The sequence below is a fragment of the Trachemys scripta genome, chromosome 9 (genome assembly GCF_013100865.1).
Source record: "Trachemys scripta elegans isolate TJP31775 chromosome 9, CAS_Tse_1.0, whole genome shotgun sequence".
In the NCBI taxonomy this organism is placed as follows: Eukaryota; Metazoa; Chordata; order Testudines; family Emydidae; genus Trachemys; species Trachemys scripta.
The window spans coordinates 21,402,673-21,415,654 of NC_048306.1; the positions used below are offsets into that span (position 1 = coordinate 21,402,673).

Sequence of the window (12,982 nt, forward strand, 5' to 3'; positions counted from 1 at the left end):
TCCCCTGTATGGTAACTAATTGTTCCCATGTGGCAAACCCACTCCCTTCCAAACACAATGCCCTCGGGACTGGTTTAGAGCTGAGCACTGGAAACCTTGTTACCTATGTACGTCCAGAAGAACTGTCTGAGAAGCTCTCAGAGAAATGTACCTTTAAGCATTTTAACGGCGACTGTTTTGCAGGTTGAAGATTTATCGATACCAAAAGCAGATGCCTCCACGACCTTCCCAAAAGCACCATGACCCAGTGTTTTACCTAGAGAAGCAAGAGTCAAGAATGAGCCATAGGGGACTGAGGACAGTCTGCATCAGCTAAGAGAGAAACATGCATTAATCTTAGCTGTGCAAAAAATATAGGACACTAGAGCCCAGACCCAGCACAGATGAATAGTCAATAATAGATGTATATACATATGATCTGCATGTGATACAGTATGTAATATACTTCCCGGCTAAAAATGGCTTTAAACTGGAGTTGAGGCTGACATAACAGAAAGATAAAAACATTACGTGCAATTATCCCCAAATCAACCCTTCCCAACCCAGAGTTCAGGTTGAAGGAGAAATCCAAAGATGTTAAGAACGGAAATGCACAGTGAAGGCACCTAAAGAACTTTCACTCTTCCACCCTGCAGTTATTGACATGTACTCAACTTTAACTTCGCTGCAATGTAGCTTTTATCTGGAAGTGTCCTTTCTGCTTGCTCTGAATTATAGAAAATATCAGACATGAACACTATACAAGAAACATAAAGAAAATGTTCCCATTTGGGTTTTCCCCCTAGTGACTAGAATAGGGGCTCTCAAACTCGGGGTCAGGACCCCTCAGGGGGTCACGAGGTTATTACATGGGGGGTCGCAAGCTGTCAGGCTTCACCCTAAACCCCGCTTTGCCTCCAGCATTTATAATGGTGTTAAATATATTTAAAAAGTGTTTTTCATTTAGAAGGGGGGGTCACACTCAGAGGCTTGCTGTGTGAAAGGGGTCACCGGTACAAGAGTTTGAGACCCACTGGACTAGAAGATATATAGTGTGCACCTTTAAAGCTTTATTTGATTTGAACAGTTAGGGCCATTTTCACCAGGACACTCTGGTTGCTTCCTCCACTCTGGAGCTGCACTAAGCAGGCAGAGCAAACTGGCCAGTTTTCCACAGCTCCTGCCGCTCACATTCCTCTGCACCCCCTTGCCTACCCCTACACTTCCCTGAACACACACCATTTCCCCCCTCCCTCTGCCGCCACATGCCCCCCGCCCTGTTTTCCCATCCCGCCTTATCTCTAAATTCCCCTGCTGGCCCCCAGGATTCCCCCCCCTCTCCCGTTGAGTAGATTTTGTTCAAATGGTAGGTTCTGAAAATAATTTTAAACATTAATCGTCATTTTTTGGTCATTGTTTCTCTTAATGGAAAGTTGTTTTCCGTCAACGAGGTGAATAATGTTCTTCTACAGAAGAACTTCATGAAGACCTGCCTTCTTTCAAAATGTCTGCCATCTTCCCTGGGGGAAGAGGGTGGCTCCCAATACTGCCAAGGGACACTGACTTCCCTGGGGACACCTTGGTTTCACTTTCACTGAGAACAACGGCAGGTGATAGCCATTTTGCAAGATGGCGTCTGTATTTTTTAAGAGCACCTTTAGCATCACTCCCATGGAGAACAATCCTTGACTCTGGAACCACTGTCAATTCTTCTCCAAGGATAGAAGAGCCCTGGCCAGGGGGGACATGGGTAGCCTCTGTCATCTGCTGTGGTCCCACATTCAGGGCCATAGGATATCACCATCCTTGACATTAATAATGCCTCTGTATTGCTTACCAAGCCGCAGCCTGTCTCTTGGGAACTCCCATTTACTACTGTCATATGGCAGACGGTCACACTGCTCATCAAGGGGCATTTCCTCTGGATCCATTATGATTGACAGGTATCCCGTTTTAATATCTGTGGCATCAGGCTAAAAACAGGAAAATAACCAATTCACAGGCTGTAACTTGAGAAAAAGGTGTGATCTAGTGGAATTTGCACGGGCTTTGGCGCCTGGCCTCTCTGAGTTCTAGTCCTAGTTCTGACACTCACTCCCATCTGTGGCTTTTGAACCTGTCTCGTCAACACCATGCCTCAATTTATTCATCAGTAAAATGGGGAAAATAATACTTATCTATGCTGGCCTTACGTGGGTGTTGAGTGGATTAACTAATTAATGCTTGTAAAATCCCTTGAAGCTGTAAAGTCCCTTAATATTATTAGTCTCTACATACATTAGAGAAACCCAACACTACTACTGCTTGTGGGAAATCCTTGAGATTAAAGCTACATTTCTGAGTGCCTTGTTGGACAGCTCTCCGATTCCTGAACAGCTCAAGGCATTGCGCTTTAGAAACAGGCTTACATGTCAATATGGGGCTTGATTCTCTGTGATGCTGCACCTTGTATTCCCGTTTACTCTGATTAAAATGGGTGCCAAGCTGATGAAAAATGGTTCCACTGAGGGGAAAAGTCTGATTTGAGCTCCCCTTATGCCCACTTTATGCAGGTGTAAATGATGACACAAGATCTATTGGGTCTAGCACCTCTGCTGTCCTGGAGAGAGACAGAGTAAACTTGAACTTGAATGATTCTTCCCAATTCTATTGTAAATGTGGTGAACACTCATACAAATTACAGATGATCAACATTAAGACTGTGGTTTGGGTTGCATCCAGACAAGAGATCTAGTATCTTGAACCATATTTTTTGTTTGTATAAGCAAGAAAGAACAAACCTAAATATGATTTACTTTATCAAATGCTCCTTGGACCTAACTTAGGGCCCACTTCTTTGGAGTCTCAGGAGAGAGGCCAAGGAGTAAATGAGCCATGGAAACATAATGAACTTTTGTGGTTTGGGCCCAGCGCTAGAGCAAACAACAGATTTTAACATCCTACGACAATATTTAAACCAGAGCTCTCTTCACCAACTACATTTTAGGGAAAACCTTATTCGAGATGGGCTGAAACCAGAACATCACTGTAGGGGGGTTAGGATTTGAATGCCTGTCTCCAAACATTCTTGGATGCTTCTGAATTCATGTCAGATCCACAAGAGAAAGGGGCCTGTTTTCCTGATCTGATTGGATGCTGACCAAGATGGCAGAAATCTCATATGTACAGCTGATCTCATAAAATGTCAAGTAATTAATCAAGAGGAATGTTGGCCTGAAATTTCACGAGAACAGCTCATACAGTTTTGTCACCATCTGTCCCAGGTCGACCTCAATCCTGAACTCTGAAGCTTAGTCTTAACTGGATCCAAGCCCAGAGCTCAGCTCTAGCCCATTTCAATTCCATGTACAATATGGAAGCTCTCTTACTTTTCTCAGTTTCCGAATGAAAAGGGTCAGAAGAAGCCAAAAAAGGGTAGCTGCTAGACCAGTGCAGACCAAAATGATAACTTCAATATTGGATTTTTCTTCAGAGCCTGTAAATTAAACGCATCAGATTTTACATTCAGTGCAAAAATAAAATTATAAATAAATAAATAAATAAAACTTGTAATTCCATTAACCATGCTTCATTTCAGAAAAATGGTAGCCATGAAATGCCATGACATGTGGTGGGAACCTTTTCATTCACTTGCTCTAGGCAGTAATATAGCACACCATCTCTAACCAAGAGACACAGAGACAATGGTTTGGCAGAGGTGTGCAGGATATCCACTAAGTGCCATTACTTTATATTATCAATGCCAAGTGATCGAAGTACTGCACTATAAATTACACCTATGGTTCTCAACCTAGGGATCATGAACAGGTGTCAGGGGTTGCAATCACTCTGTTCTTTTCCTATGGCTAATTGGAAGATGGTCCCAGCTAACTCTTGGCTAAATAGGAGGGGAACTTAAGGAGATTCCAGTGTGAAAAGGCTGAGAACCTCTGTATTATATGATTCCCCATGAAACATTCAAGTTATATTGACCATATCTCACTTTGTGTAGCATATGTTGTGTCTGTGATAGAGTTGTTATCAAGGTGTTCCAGACATGAAGACATATTGATCTGCTTCAGATCCTAAGTCTTTATGTGACCATGTAAACTTCCTGGAACCTCAAAGGGGATTCAGTTTGAGTTTTGAGCAAGGGATTAAGACAGTTCCCACTTTATCCAAGCCTGCCTGGTGTTTGTGTTTGTGTGGGTTAAGAGTGTGTGTGTGGGGCTGTATAATGTCTTCCCCCAAAACTAAGCCCGTTTCACTAAGCTTGTGCATGAGCTTGTGAACTCACCTTGTATTTTAATAAATGCTGATGTGCTGTCATTGCCCATTTCATTGGAAGCCGTACATTCATAGAGGCCTTCATCGTCTTTTTTCACTCGTTCGATGACTAGGGTGTTATTTTCCATGGAAATTCCTGTGTTAGGGGGATATAGTTTCATTTGATTGCAGAATATATTTGCCAAGAAAGAATGTCCAAAAGGAGCTGTGTTGAAAATAGCCTCACTGGCCACCGCAGCCCTGCTCTGGTACCTCCAGTAGCAGCCACAAGAGACCTTCTAGTGCTGCATGTTGTATTCACCTTTGTTTGCGACGGCATACTGCAAACCCCTCCCTGGCCACCTGCTCTAAATGCACTTGTCATGTTAACTCCACAGTCACAACTTTGCAGCCTGTGCAGAACAGGTGTAATTTATTCATGCAGCCTGATAGTGCTCCCATGGAAGGCAAAGGGGGCATGACTGGGCCCAGAATGAGCTCACTGGGACAAATGCTGTTCTCCGTTACACCTGCAAAACTCCCAGCAGGATTTGCCTCTCCCCTTCCCAGCCCAAGAGTTGCACTGGATTTGGGGAGATGTCATTAGAACATATTAAATACGCAGGGCCGGCTCCAGGGTTTTGGCTGCCCCAAGCAGCCAAAACAAAAAACAAACAAACAAACAAAAAAGCCGCAATTGCGATCTGCGGCGGCAATTCGGCGGGAGGTCCTTCACTCCCAGGTGGAGTGAGGGACCGTCTGCTGAATTGCCGCCAAATACCTGGACCTGCCGCCCCTCTCCGGAGCGGCCACCCCAAGCACCTGCTTGAGAAGCTGGTGCCTGGAGCCGGCCCTGTAAATACGACTCTCTTATTAACCCAAAATGCTTTTTAGACCAGGTCAGAGGGGCACAGAGGGGCTGCGCCTCACTGGGCAAGGAATTCAAGCTGAGTATCCCCCACACACCTGGAGCTTGGGAGGGACCATTTTGCCCGCTAAGGCACAATGCCTCTCCAAGCAGTGACCCCTCTCCTCCTCTGTGCAGGGCTGTGCCTACCTGGCACAATGTAGCGCTCAGTAGGGAAAGGAATTATGTAGATTGATCCAAGGTGGCATGGCCAGGGCATAACGGGATACAATGAAGGAAAGGAAAATGGGGCCAAATGTCAGTGAGACAGTAATGTCTAAGACTGCAGCACTGCCTCCCAAGGGAAATGATGAGCACCCCATCTCTTGGGACATTTAAAATGGGGACAAAGCCCTGAAGAACCCACTATTTGGCTCAATCTTGCATTCATGGGGGAGGAGATGACCTACATGTGGCCTAACTGAGCCTTTGCTAGCTTCACTTTCTCTGATTCGGTGACACACGATTCCAAGCTCGTTTGTTTTACTAAGAAGATGCCATTAACAGAGCAGGGGAAATACACTGGGCCTTGAGTCCGAAGGTTTTAAGTTTGCAGTGTGTTCTGCCCATGAATTCTGTTGTTGTTAACAAGAACTGTGCACATAACTCACCATGCACAGCTCTGAAATATTTACCCTGAGGTGTTTTTTTCAGATATATTATGTATGTGTCCATCGGTTCGATGAGTTACATGCTTGTCCCTCTAGAATTATTTATAAAACTTCACTAGCTGTTAAGAGCTTCTGCTCAGAACGGTCTGATCCGAGTTATGGAGGATTCTAGATTTCCTAACCCAAGAAGCAAAATTAAAGTAAGAGGACCAATTACTAACACTGGTTTCTCCATGACATAAAGGGTATCTCAGGATAGAGGGGCCTGGAAAGAGTTCCAAGCTCAGGCAAACATTCCAAGCCTGTGGCAACACTGCACGTGTGTGTGTTGGCTGAGCTGACAGCTGTTTCTCATCATTGTTTTATGCCGAGGGAAATAAAGACACAGTGTATTATGCCCTGCAGCCAGCTAAGTGATCCTTAGTGGAGACACTACCATTGACTTCAACTGGCTCCGGATCAGGCCTTAAGAACATCTAGCAGTTCAGGCTCGTATTTTTAGATACTGCTTAGCAAGTGGCGAAGCGCTCTGCTTTTTGTACATATAAAGAACCATCTTGGACATGCCTAGTGGGCAGCTAGGTGCTTAGCACCTTGATTTCCCTGGCCAGTGTCAGTTCTGCACATGTGTGGCCAATTCTGCAGGCACAAGCAGTTGCATGTGCAAAACTGGGCATGTACAATCAAGCACTGGTTTGAAGCTAGTTGGCTGTTTTGGCCTCTGTAATCCCATTTGCAAACCACATCAGCAGTCAGGTATTGATAATGCAGTCTGAGTCATTTACAGCATCCTGGGTTGGTAGCATTTGGCACTCATCACGCACTGCTGTTAACAACTCCACCAAATGCCAGGCAGTGGAGAATCCGGGACCAACACGGCTTGCAAACCTGTAAACACGTAACGATTCAGCACCTGTTGTGCAGCATTTCTCCACACTCACCTGAAGCAGGTGAAATGGGATAGCCATTTTTCCGCCACGCAATCTGAGGCGTTGGGGTTCCATTGACTTTGCACTCCAGAATGATCTTGCCACTGATGTTAACCTCTCGGTCCGTGAGGTTCTGCATAATATATGGCACTGCCTTTGCTGCATTCACAAAGGAAAACAACACACAACCAGTCTGAGGGCAGGTCTATACTTAAAATGCGACAGCGGCACAACTGCACTGGTGGCGCTTCAGCGAAAATGCTACGGGAGAACTTCTGCCATGGCTGTAGTTAATTGGAGGTGGTAGCTATGTTGACGGGAGAGGCCTTCCTGTCAGCCCAGCACTGTCTACACTGGGGGTTTGGTCGGTATAACTGCATCGCTCAGGGGTGTGGATTTTCACACCCCTGAGCGATGTAGTTATATCAGTGTAAAACTATACTGTAGACTGGGCCTTAAGGAGGCATATTCTAGAGACTTACATTTTCATTGGCATATAAAGGCCTTGTCCTAATGTGTTGGCTGCAGCAAAGGTTTATTAATGGAAAAGGTGTGTGGTGAGCAAAAACTCAGAGTTGAATGTTACTTAGTCCCTGTGAACAAACAAAGGATCAGATGGGGGGGCAGAGCAAAAACACACAAAGGGAGCATAAAGAAAGGAGCAAAGAAAAGAGAGGAAAATGCTAGGCTTCTCTGTTGCCTAGTACCTTGTGTGAGGTCATTTACACCACTGCAAAGTTCAGAACGGAGGCGCTTTACCCACACTTTGTATTCATTTTACACTGGTGTCAATGACTACAAAAGGTGCAAGGCCCCAGAGAACAAAGCCCAGAGCACACTGTAAAAAACAGCCTGAAACATGGAGAATAGCCAGTGCGCATAGGATAAAGAGGAAGATCCAATACATGCAGAATCAGAAAGAGATATTGAAAGGCTTCATGGCTGGTTTTATATGGTGGAAGGAGAAATGTTTTGGGGGAAAGTGTGTTCATGTAGCATGCTCTCAGGATGAATTGCCTCCCAGCCACTACAGACAAAGAAGAAGAAACTGGTAACTTACAGAAGGACATGTTCAAAATCCCAGCTTTTCTGTATGTGTACTAATAGCCAAGCTGTTGTTCCCCCTGTCCCCTCTGTCGCTGTGTGTAGGTGTCTGTGTAGGTGGAAATCTGACTAAGTGAACAAAAATATCTGCAAGGGGAAAAGAAAGTGAATTGCTTGAATGCAATATGCAGAAAAGGACTCGGTGCCTCCATGTCTGGTTGTTCTTAAAGGTGGTAAGGACACTAGTTATGGGTGCAAGGCCAGTACAGGGAATGACAGAAGGAGTCAGAGTCTCTTTCCTCCCTTGGGCCATTGGAAAGAGAAGAGCGATGCATTGATTTATTGTTTTAATAAGTCACCAAGGCACCGCCCACACAGGCATCAGAACAGTGCTAGCTACAGCTACAGTGTGGGTGAGGATTTTCTGTGTGTGTGTGTGTGTGTGTGTGTGAATCTCATGATAATGTCTCTGTCTGCACTCATGAAGGACATTGCATTGAAACTGCTAGTAACAGCTTTACTTAAACATGACTATAGCTAGCACAGTATGGGCTGGTCCTAATCTGAGAGGCAGGGGCTTACAGCAGCATGTCTGTCCAGGGCCGCCTGGGGGGGCAAGTGGAGCAATTTGCCCCAGGCCCCCACGAGAATATACTATTCTATAGTATTGCAACTTTTTTTTATGGAAGAGGCCCCCAAAATTGCTTTGCCCCAGGCCCCCTGAATCCTCTGGGCAGCCCTGTGTCTGTCCCTGTCTGTCTGTCTAGTGCCTACTCACCCAGTAATCTAAGTGCAGAACCCAACTTAGGAATCACAGTCATACTTCCTATAAGGGACTTTGCTCCCTGCTACATGGGTAGCTACTGTTTATTTAGGGTCTCCCCCATCCTCCACTTCTGTGCAGTGCTTTTTGTTCTCCAGTAGAAGACAGCTGAGAATACCTGGGGCCTCACAGCCCTTCTACTGGCATCTCCTACTTCTTAGAAGTCTTAGGCCTGATTGCCCATACCCACACCAGTATAAATCAGGAGAAACTCCACTGAAATTAGTGGGCTTACACTGGTGTAAAACTGGGACAAGATTCCAGCCTGTTGTCTTTAGATATCCACAGATAGCAAGGACACTGAGCTCTGTAATATTTATTGTTGACACTAAATTTAAAGAGATGGGTTCTTGGAGTCTAGATACAGAAAAGAAAATCCTGCTATTGCTTTAAATGTAAAGAGTGAATATGCTTTGGTTCCATGCTCCTGCCAATGTCCTTTGCAATTACATTTGACGGGTCTAAATCTTGTTAACGTTACACGTAACCATGGTAATCATCATGGTATGTAATCTCATTGGATGTTTTACCAAAGCATGACAGACATTGAATGGGCCACTCAAGGGACATGCTGGTGGGTTGGCAATATATTAGGTGGTGCTTGTTCCTCTGAGTCTGCACTAAACTAATGCCCCAGCTTGGTGTTAGGGGGACATGCTGCTACTGGAGTTGCTGCATGTGGTGACTGAAGATTCCACAGCACTTTTCATAGGAATGGGGCTGGTGCTCTGGTCAAACTCCACTTTCAGTACTACAAATGCCAGCCTTAACCAATTCTCCCTTGTCGTCTCAAGTGCCCAACCTATCCTAAGCTATGGTGCTTAGGCACTGCTGTGCACTGTCAAATAGCTGCAGCATGTCAGGAGGGTGGAGCAGATGGCCTAAGTGATTCCTGTATGTACAGGGCCATGTTGCAATTGATGGAAATCAGTGTAGCTCGATCGAATTCAATGGAGCTATGATGATTTACACCAGCTCAGGATTTAGCCCACAGTTTGTAAATCGGGTCTTAGAGATCTGTAAAGCCATTTGGGATCCTTTCTGATAAAAGGTGCTACATGTATAGAGGTCATTGTAGTCAACTGTTAACACAACAGAAAATACATACAGGCAATACCTACGTATAGAGACTGATCCTGAGCACCTGCCACTCCCAAGGACATCAACAGGTATGGCAGATACTCAGCACCCTGCTCAGAGTACCTTGAGTTGTTGTTTTCAGACAACCAGGCCTACCTTTAACGTCAAGCTGGGTGTCCTCTTCTCGCACTTCCGTGCTGTTGTGCCGATTCTGAGCGATGCACTTGTACTGCCCGGCGTGTTCCTCTGTGACATTACTAATGGCCAGTGTCAAGGAAATGGAGTATCTGTCAATTTGCTCCTGCATGAAGCTGGCGGGCACCACCTCTGAGGAAGGGTAGTACCATGCCAGGTGATCGTAAATGTATCTGGAGGCTCTGCAAGTCAGCTGAACATCACTCCCCACGATGGTGGTGATCTGTGGCTCCGTTTGCAGACCCGATGGCACATCTAGGGGAAAGAGAAAACACATTTGGAGTGAAAGCACAACTGAGAGGATTTTTGGCTGCTTGTTTTCACCTTGAGGGCCAAATTTCAAAGACCAGCGCAATGGGATGAGCCAGAAAAATGCATCCCCAGAAACCTGAAATTGCTTGCAAATTGGGTAACTGTGTGTCCAGTGCCTGCCACTATTTAGCCTTTCGCAGTTTGGCCCTGAATGTACTGAGAACTACACAATCAGGAATTAACTAAAATGATGTGTAGAATTAGTTAATGCGTTTAGGCTAATGAAGCTAACTTGTAATCAAGTGAGACCGCTCTCCATGCAGACTGATATGCACGCCTGGGATGCTTTCCCTCTGTCTGCAATCAAAGCCACAAGATATTGTTTTATCAGAGTAAAGAAACCCACTCATATTATTATTCACAGGTAACATTGGCTTTCTCTACAATTCCACAATCTCCCCAACCCTAGAAGCCTCCTTTATTTCTACTATACCAATATTTGTCTTCATCACATCTGCCTCAATGGGTATTTATTTGGTCACTGAACAGACGACTTAAAAATCCTTGCAGCCATAACTTTTAATAGACTCAAATAAAGGAATATCAGGTGGTATGAAGCCAGTTCATCTGTGACAGAATCCTTGGGTCCTTACTTTTTTTTTTTTTTTTTTTTTACTGCAGACAAAACTTCCACTGGCTGTGCCAATGTGAATCCCACTGAAGACAAAAAGAAGTTGTTTCTGAGTAAGGACATTATCCTTGCCCTCTGTGTGAGCCACCAGAGAACTGGAGTGTGAGAAACATGGTCTCCTCGCCTTCTTTTTCTTCTATTTCCATCCCATGGACCTGACTTTCACAATTGGGGCCCACTATAAACTCAGTGTGCTCTGGAATTATCTCCTTCTATCTGGCAGATCAGGATTTTGGAGCAGTTGAAGTGGAGATCTCTGAAGACTTTAAGTCTTAAGACCCAGCATATGCTGGGACAGGACAATTAGGGAGTGTCCATGCTATATAGTCCTCCAGGAAGGATGAATGTTTGCAATAAAGCTGCTTGTTCTTTGCTTTAATGCTGCTCTTTAACTATTCATTAAATGCCTCCTAATAATTGGATGTAACAGACAGCACTTTGGGAATGACAGAACTATGGCTACTTCTTCACTACCCGCATGAATTGGCCGGTAGAAATTGATCTCTCGGGGATTGAATTATCGCGTCTCGTTGGGATGCGACAATCGATCCCTGAATCGACGCTTGTACTCCACCAGCGCAGGTAAGAGTAAGCGCCGTCGACTGGGGAGCTGCGGAGGTCGATTTGCCGCCGTCCTCACAGCGGGGTAAGTCGGCTCGGATACGTCGAATTCAGCTACACTATTCGCGTAGCTGAATTTGCGTATCTTAAATACCCCCCCCCCCCCCCCGTAGTGAAGACGTAGCCTTGGTGTAGGAAGAGCAGCTACTACACTTAACAGTATGACAAGCTCCATAGTTGAGAAATACCTAATCTGCCACATATATATATATATATTTCCAATTTTTTAATTAACATGGCCCACATTAAATGGATTAAAAACTGGCTGATTAGTCTCAAAATGTAATTGTCGAGGGGGAATCATTGTCACAAGTGGTCAGGATGCCAGCTTTACATCTCAGCACTTAGGTCTTTTGCACTTGTGAAATGAAGCAAATGGCCATTGATTGGGGAGAGACTTTACAGTATTAGTACCTTAAAGTTCTACTTTTTCCACAGGGTGAATTCCACTGAGTGACTGTGGGGAAAAATCTCTTTCTTTCCTGAATGGTGGATGAAATTAGAAGGTTTTGGGTATGTGCTGTCTAGGGCTGGGAGTGCTAGCTGGAAACCCACACAGAGGTTTGAGGCATTTCCTGGGTGAGCCTTGAGTTCTTCTTAAGCTGTGCCTTTTTCCAAGCTAAAATAATTTTCAGTTTTCTATTCTCCCAAATGAACTTTTCACATGCATGTTTTTCTACTAATTTAACATTCTGGGAGCACAGCGTTAGGTTGTTTTACTTTCCGTTTCTTCTGCTGACATTTTTTTATTTAGCATTTTGAATATATTTAGCTGGGATTCTGTTATTTTCTTCCATCTCATTAGCCTTTCAAGAAGCTCTATCTGCTCTCATGGAATATTCATTGATTTTTAGGTACAGTGGAAAGAAAAAAAAGTCTCTCTCTTTCTCTCTCTCTCCTCCTTCTCCTCCCTTGTCTAGGGAGGAATTTAGGCTTTGAAAGAATGTTACAGTTTAGTCCATCTCTAGACTACTATGCTTTCACAGTCCTGAACCTAAGATGTGATTAATGTCCTCTCTCTGAACAGACACACTATTTTATAAGACACCTAATACGTCTCCTGTAAGAACCAACCATGTGGCCTTTTCTCTTTTATCAGCAGTCTCTGCACATTTGTCTTCTGTATTGTATTACTGGCTAGTAGTAGCGATCACTCTAGTTGTGCGGGATTCCCTAACACAATAGGGAATGCACCATTGGGGGATGGTAAAACGTCAGCATAAATCAAAAGGGAAGTCTGGTTCCATTTGTATTTACAAGGAATTAATTGGTTTTAATTTCCTGTACTTTGCACAATAATGTATATAATTTAAAACTTCTGCTGTTTCCCAAATTCCATGTCTGAGCCTGTCAGGATAGCGGAGACGCCTCCTGTCAGCCATAGAGAGTGTAGAAAGAGCAAGAGAGGGGGTGAGCCTGACAATCTGAAGCAACACAGACCTTTTCATGTGGCCTGTAAACATGTCAGGAATGAGCAAATTGATAGTGGCAAACATTTGTAGAATTGTCCAATTCCTAAAGCATTACAGTGTTTGACAGCAGATTCTTATCTGATGTCTGAAATAGACTATTTTCTTTCTAGTAGAAATCATTCACTCAATGTTT

The 12,982-nt window shown here is 44.4% G+C and overlaps 1 protein-coding gene across 2 annotated transcripts in view; it reads right to left on the reverse strand.

The window, feature by feature from the left end:
* LOC117882473 (vascular endothelial growth factor receptor kdr-like) overlaps positions 1-12,982 on the reverse strand; it is a 183,285-nt gene that overhangs the window by 44,907 nt on the left and 125,396 nt on the right. For both annotated transcript variants that reach the window (XM_034780741.1, XM_034780742.1), the window contains exons 13-18: positions 9,775-10,068; positions 6,684-6,830; positions 4,256-4,381; positions 3,348-3,454; positions 1,817-1,952; positions 152-256 (exon numbers count right to left, since the gene is read on the reverse strand). In XM_034780741.1, the coding sequence (XP_034636632.1) occupies positions 152-256; positions 1,817-1,952; positions 3,348-3,454; positions 4,256-4,381; positions 6,684-6,830; positions 9,775-10,068 (915 nt within the window). The remainder of the gene's footprint in view (positions 1-151; positions 257-1,816; positions 1,953-3,347; positions 3,455-4,255; positions 4,382-6,683; positions 6,831-9,774; positions 10,069-12,982) is intronic.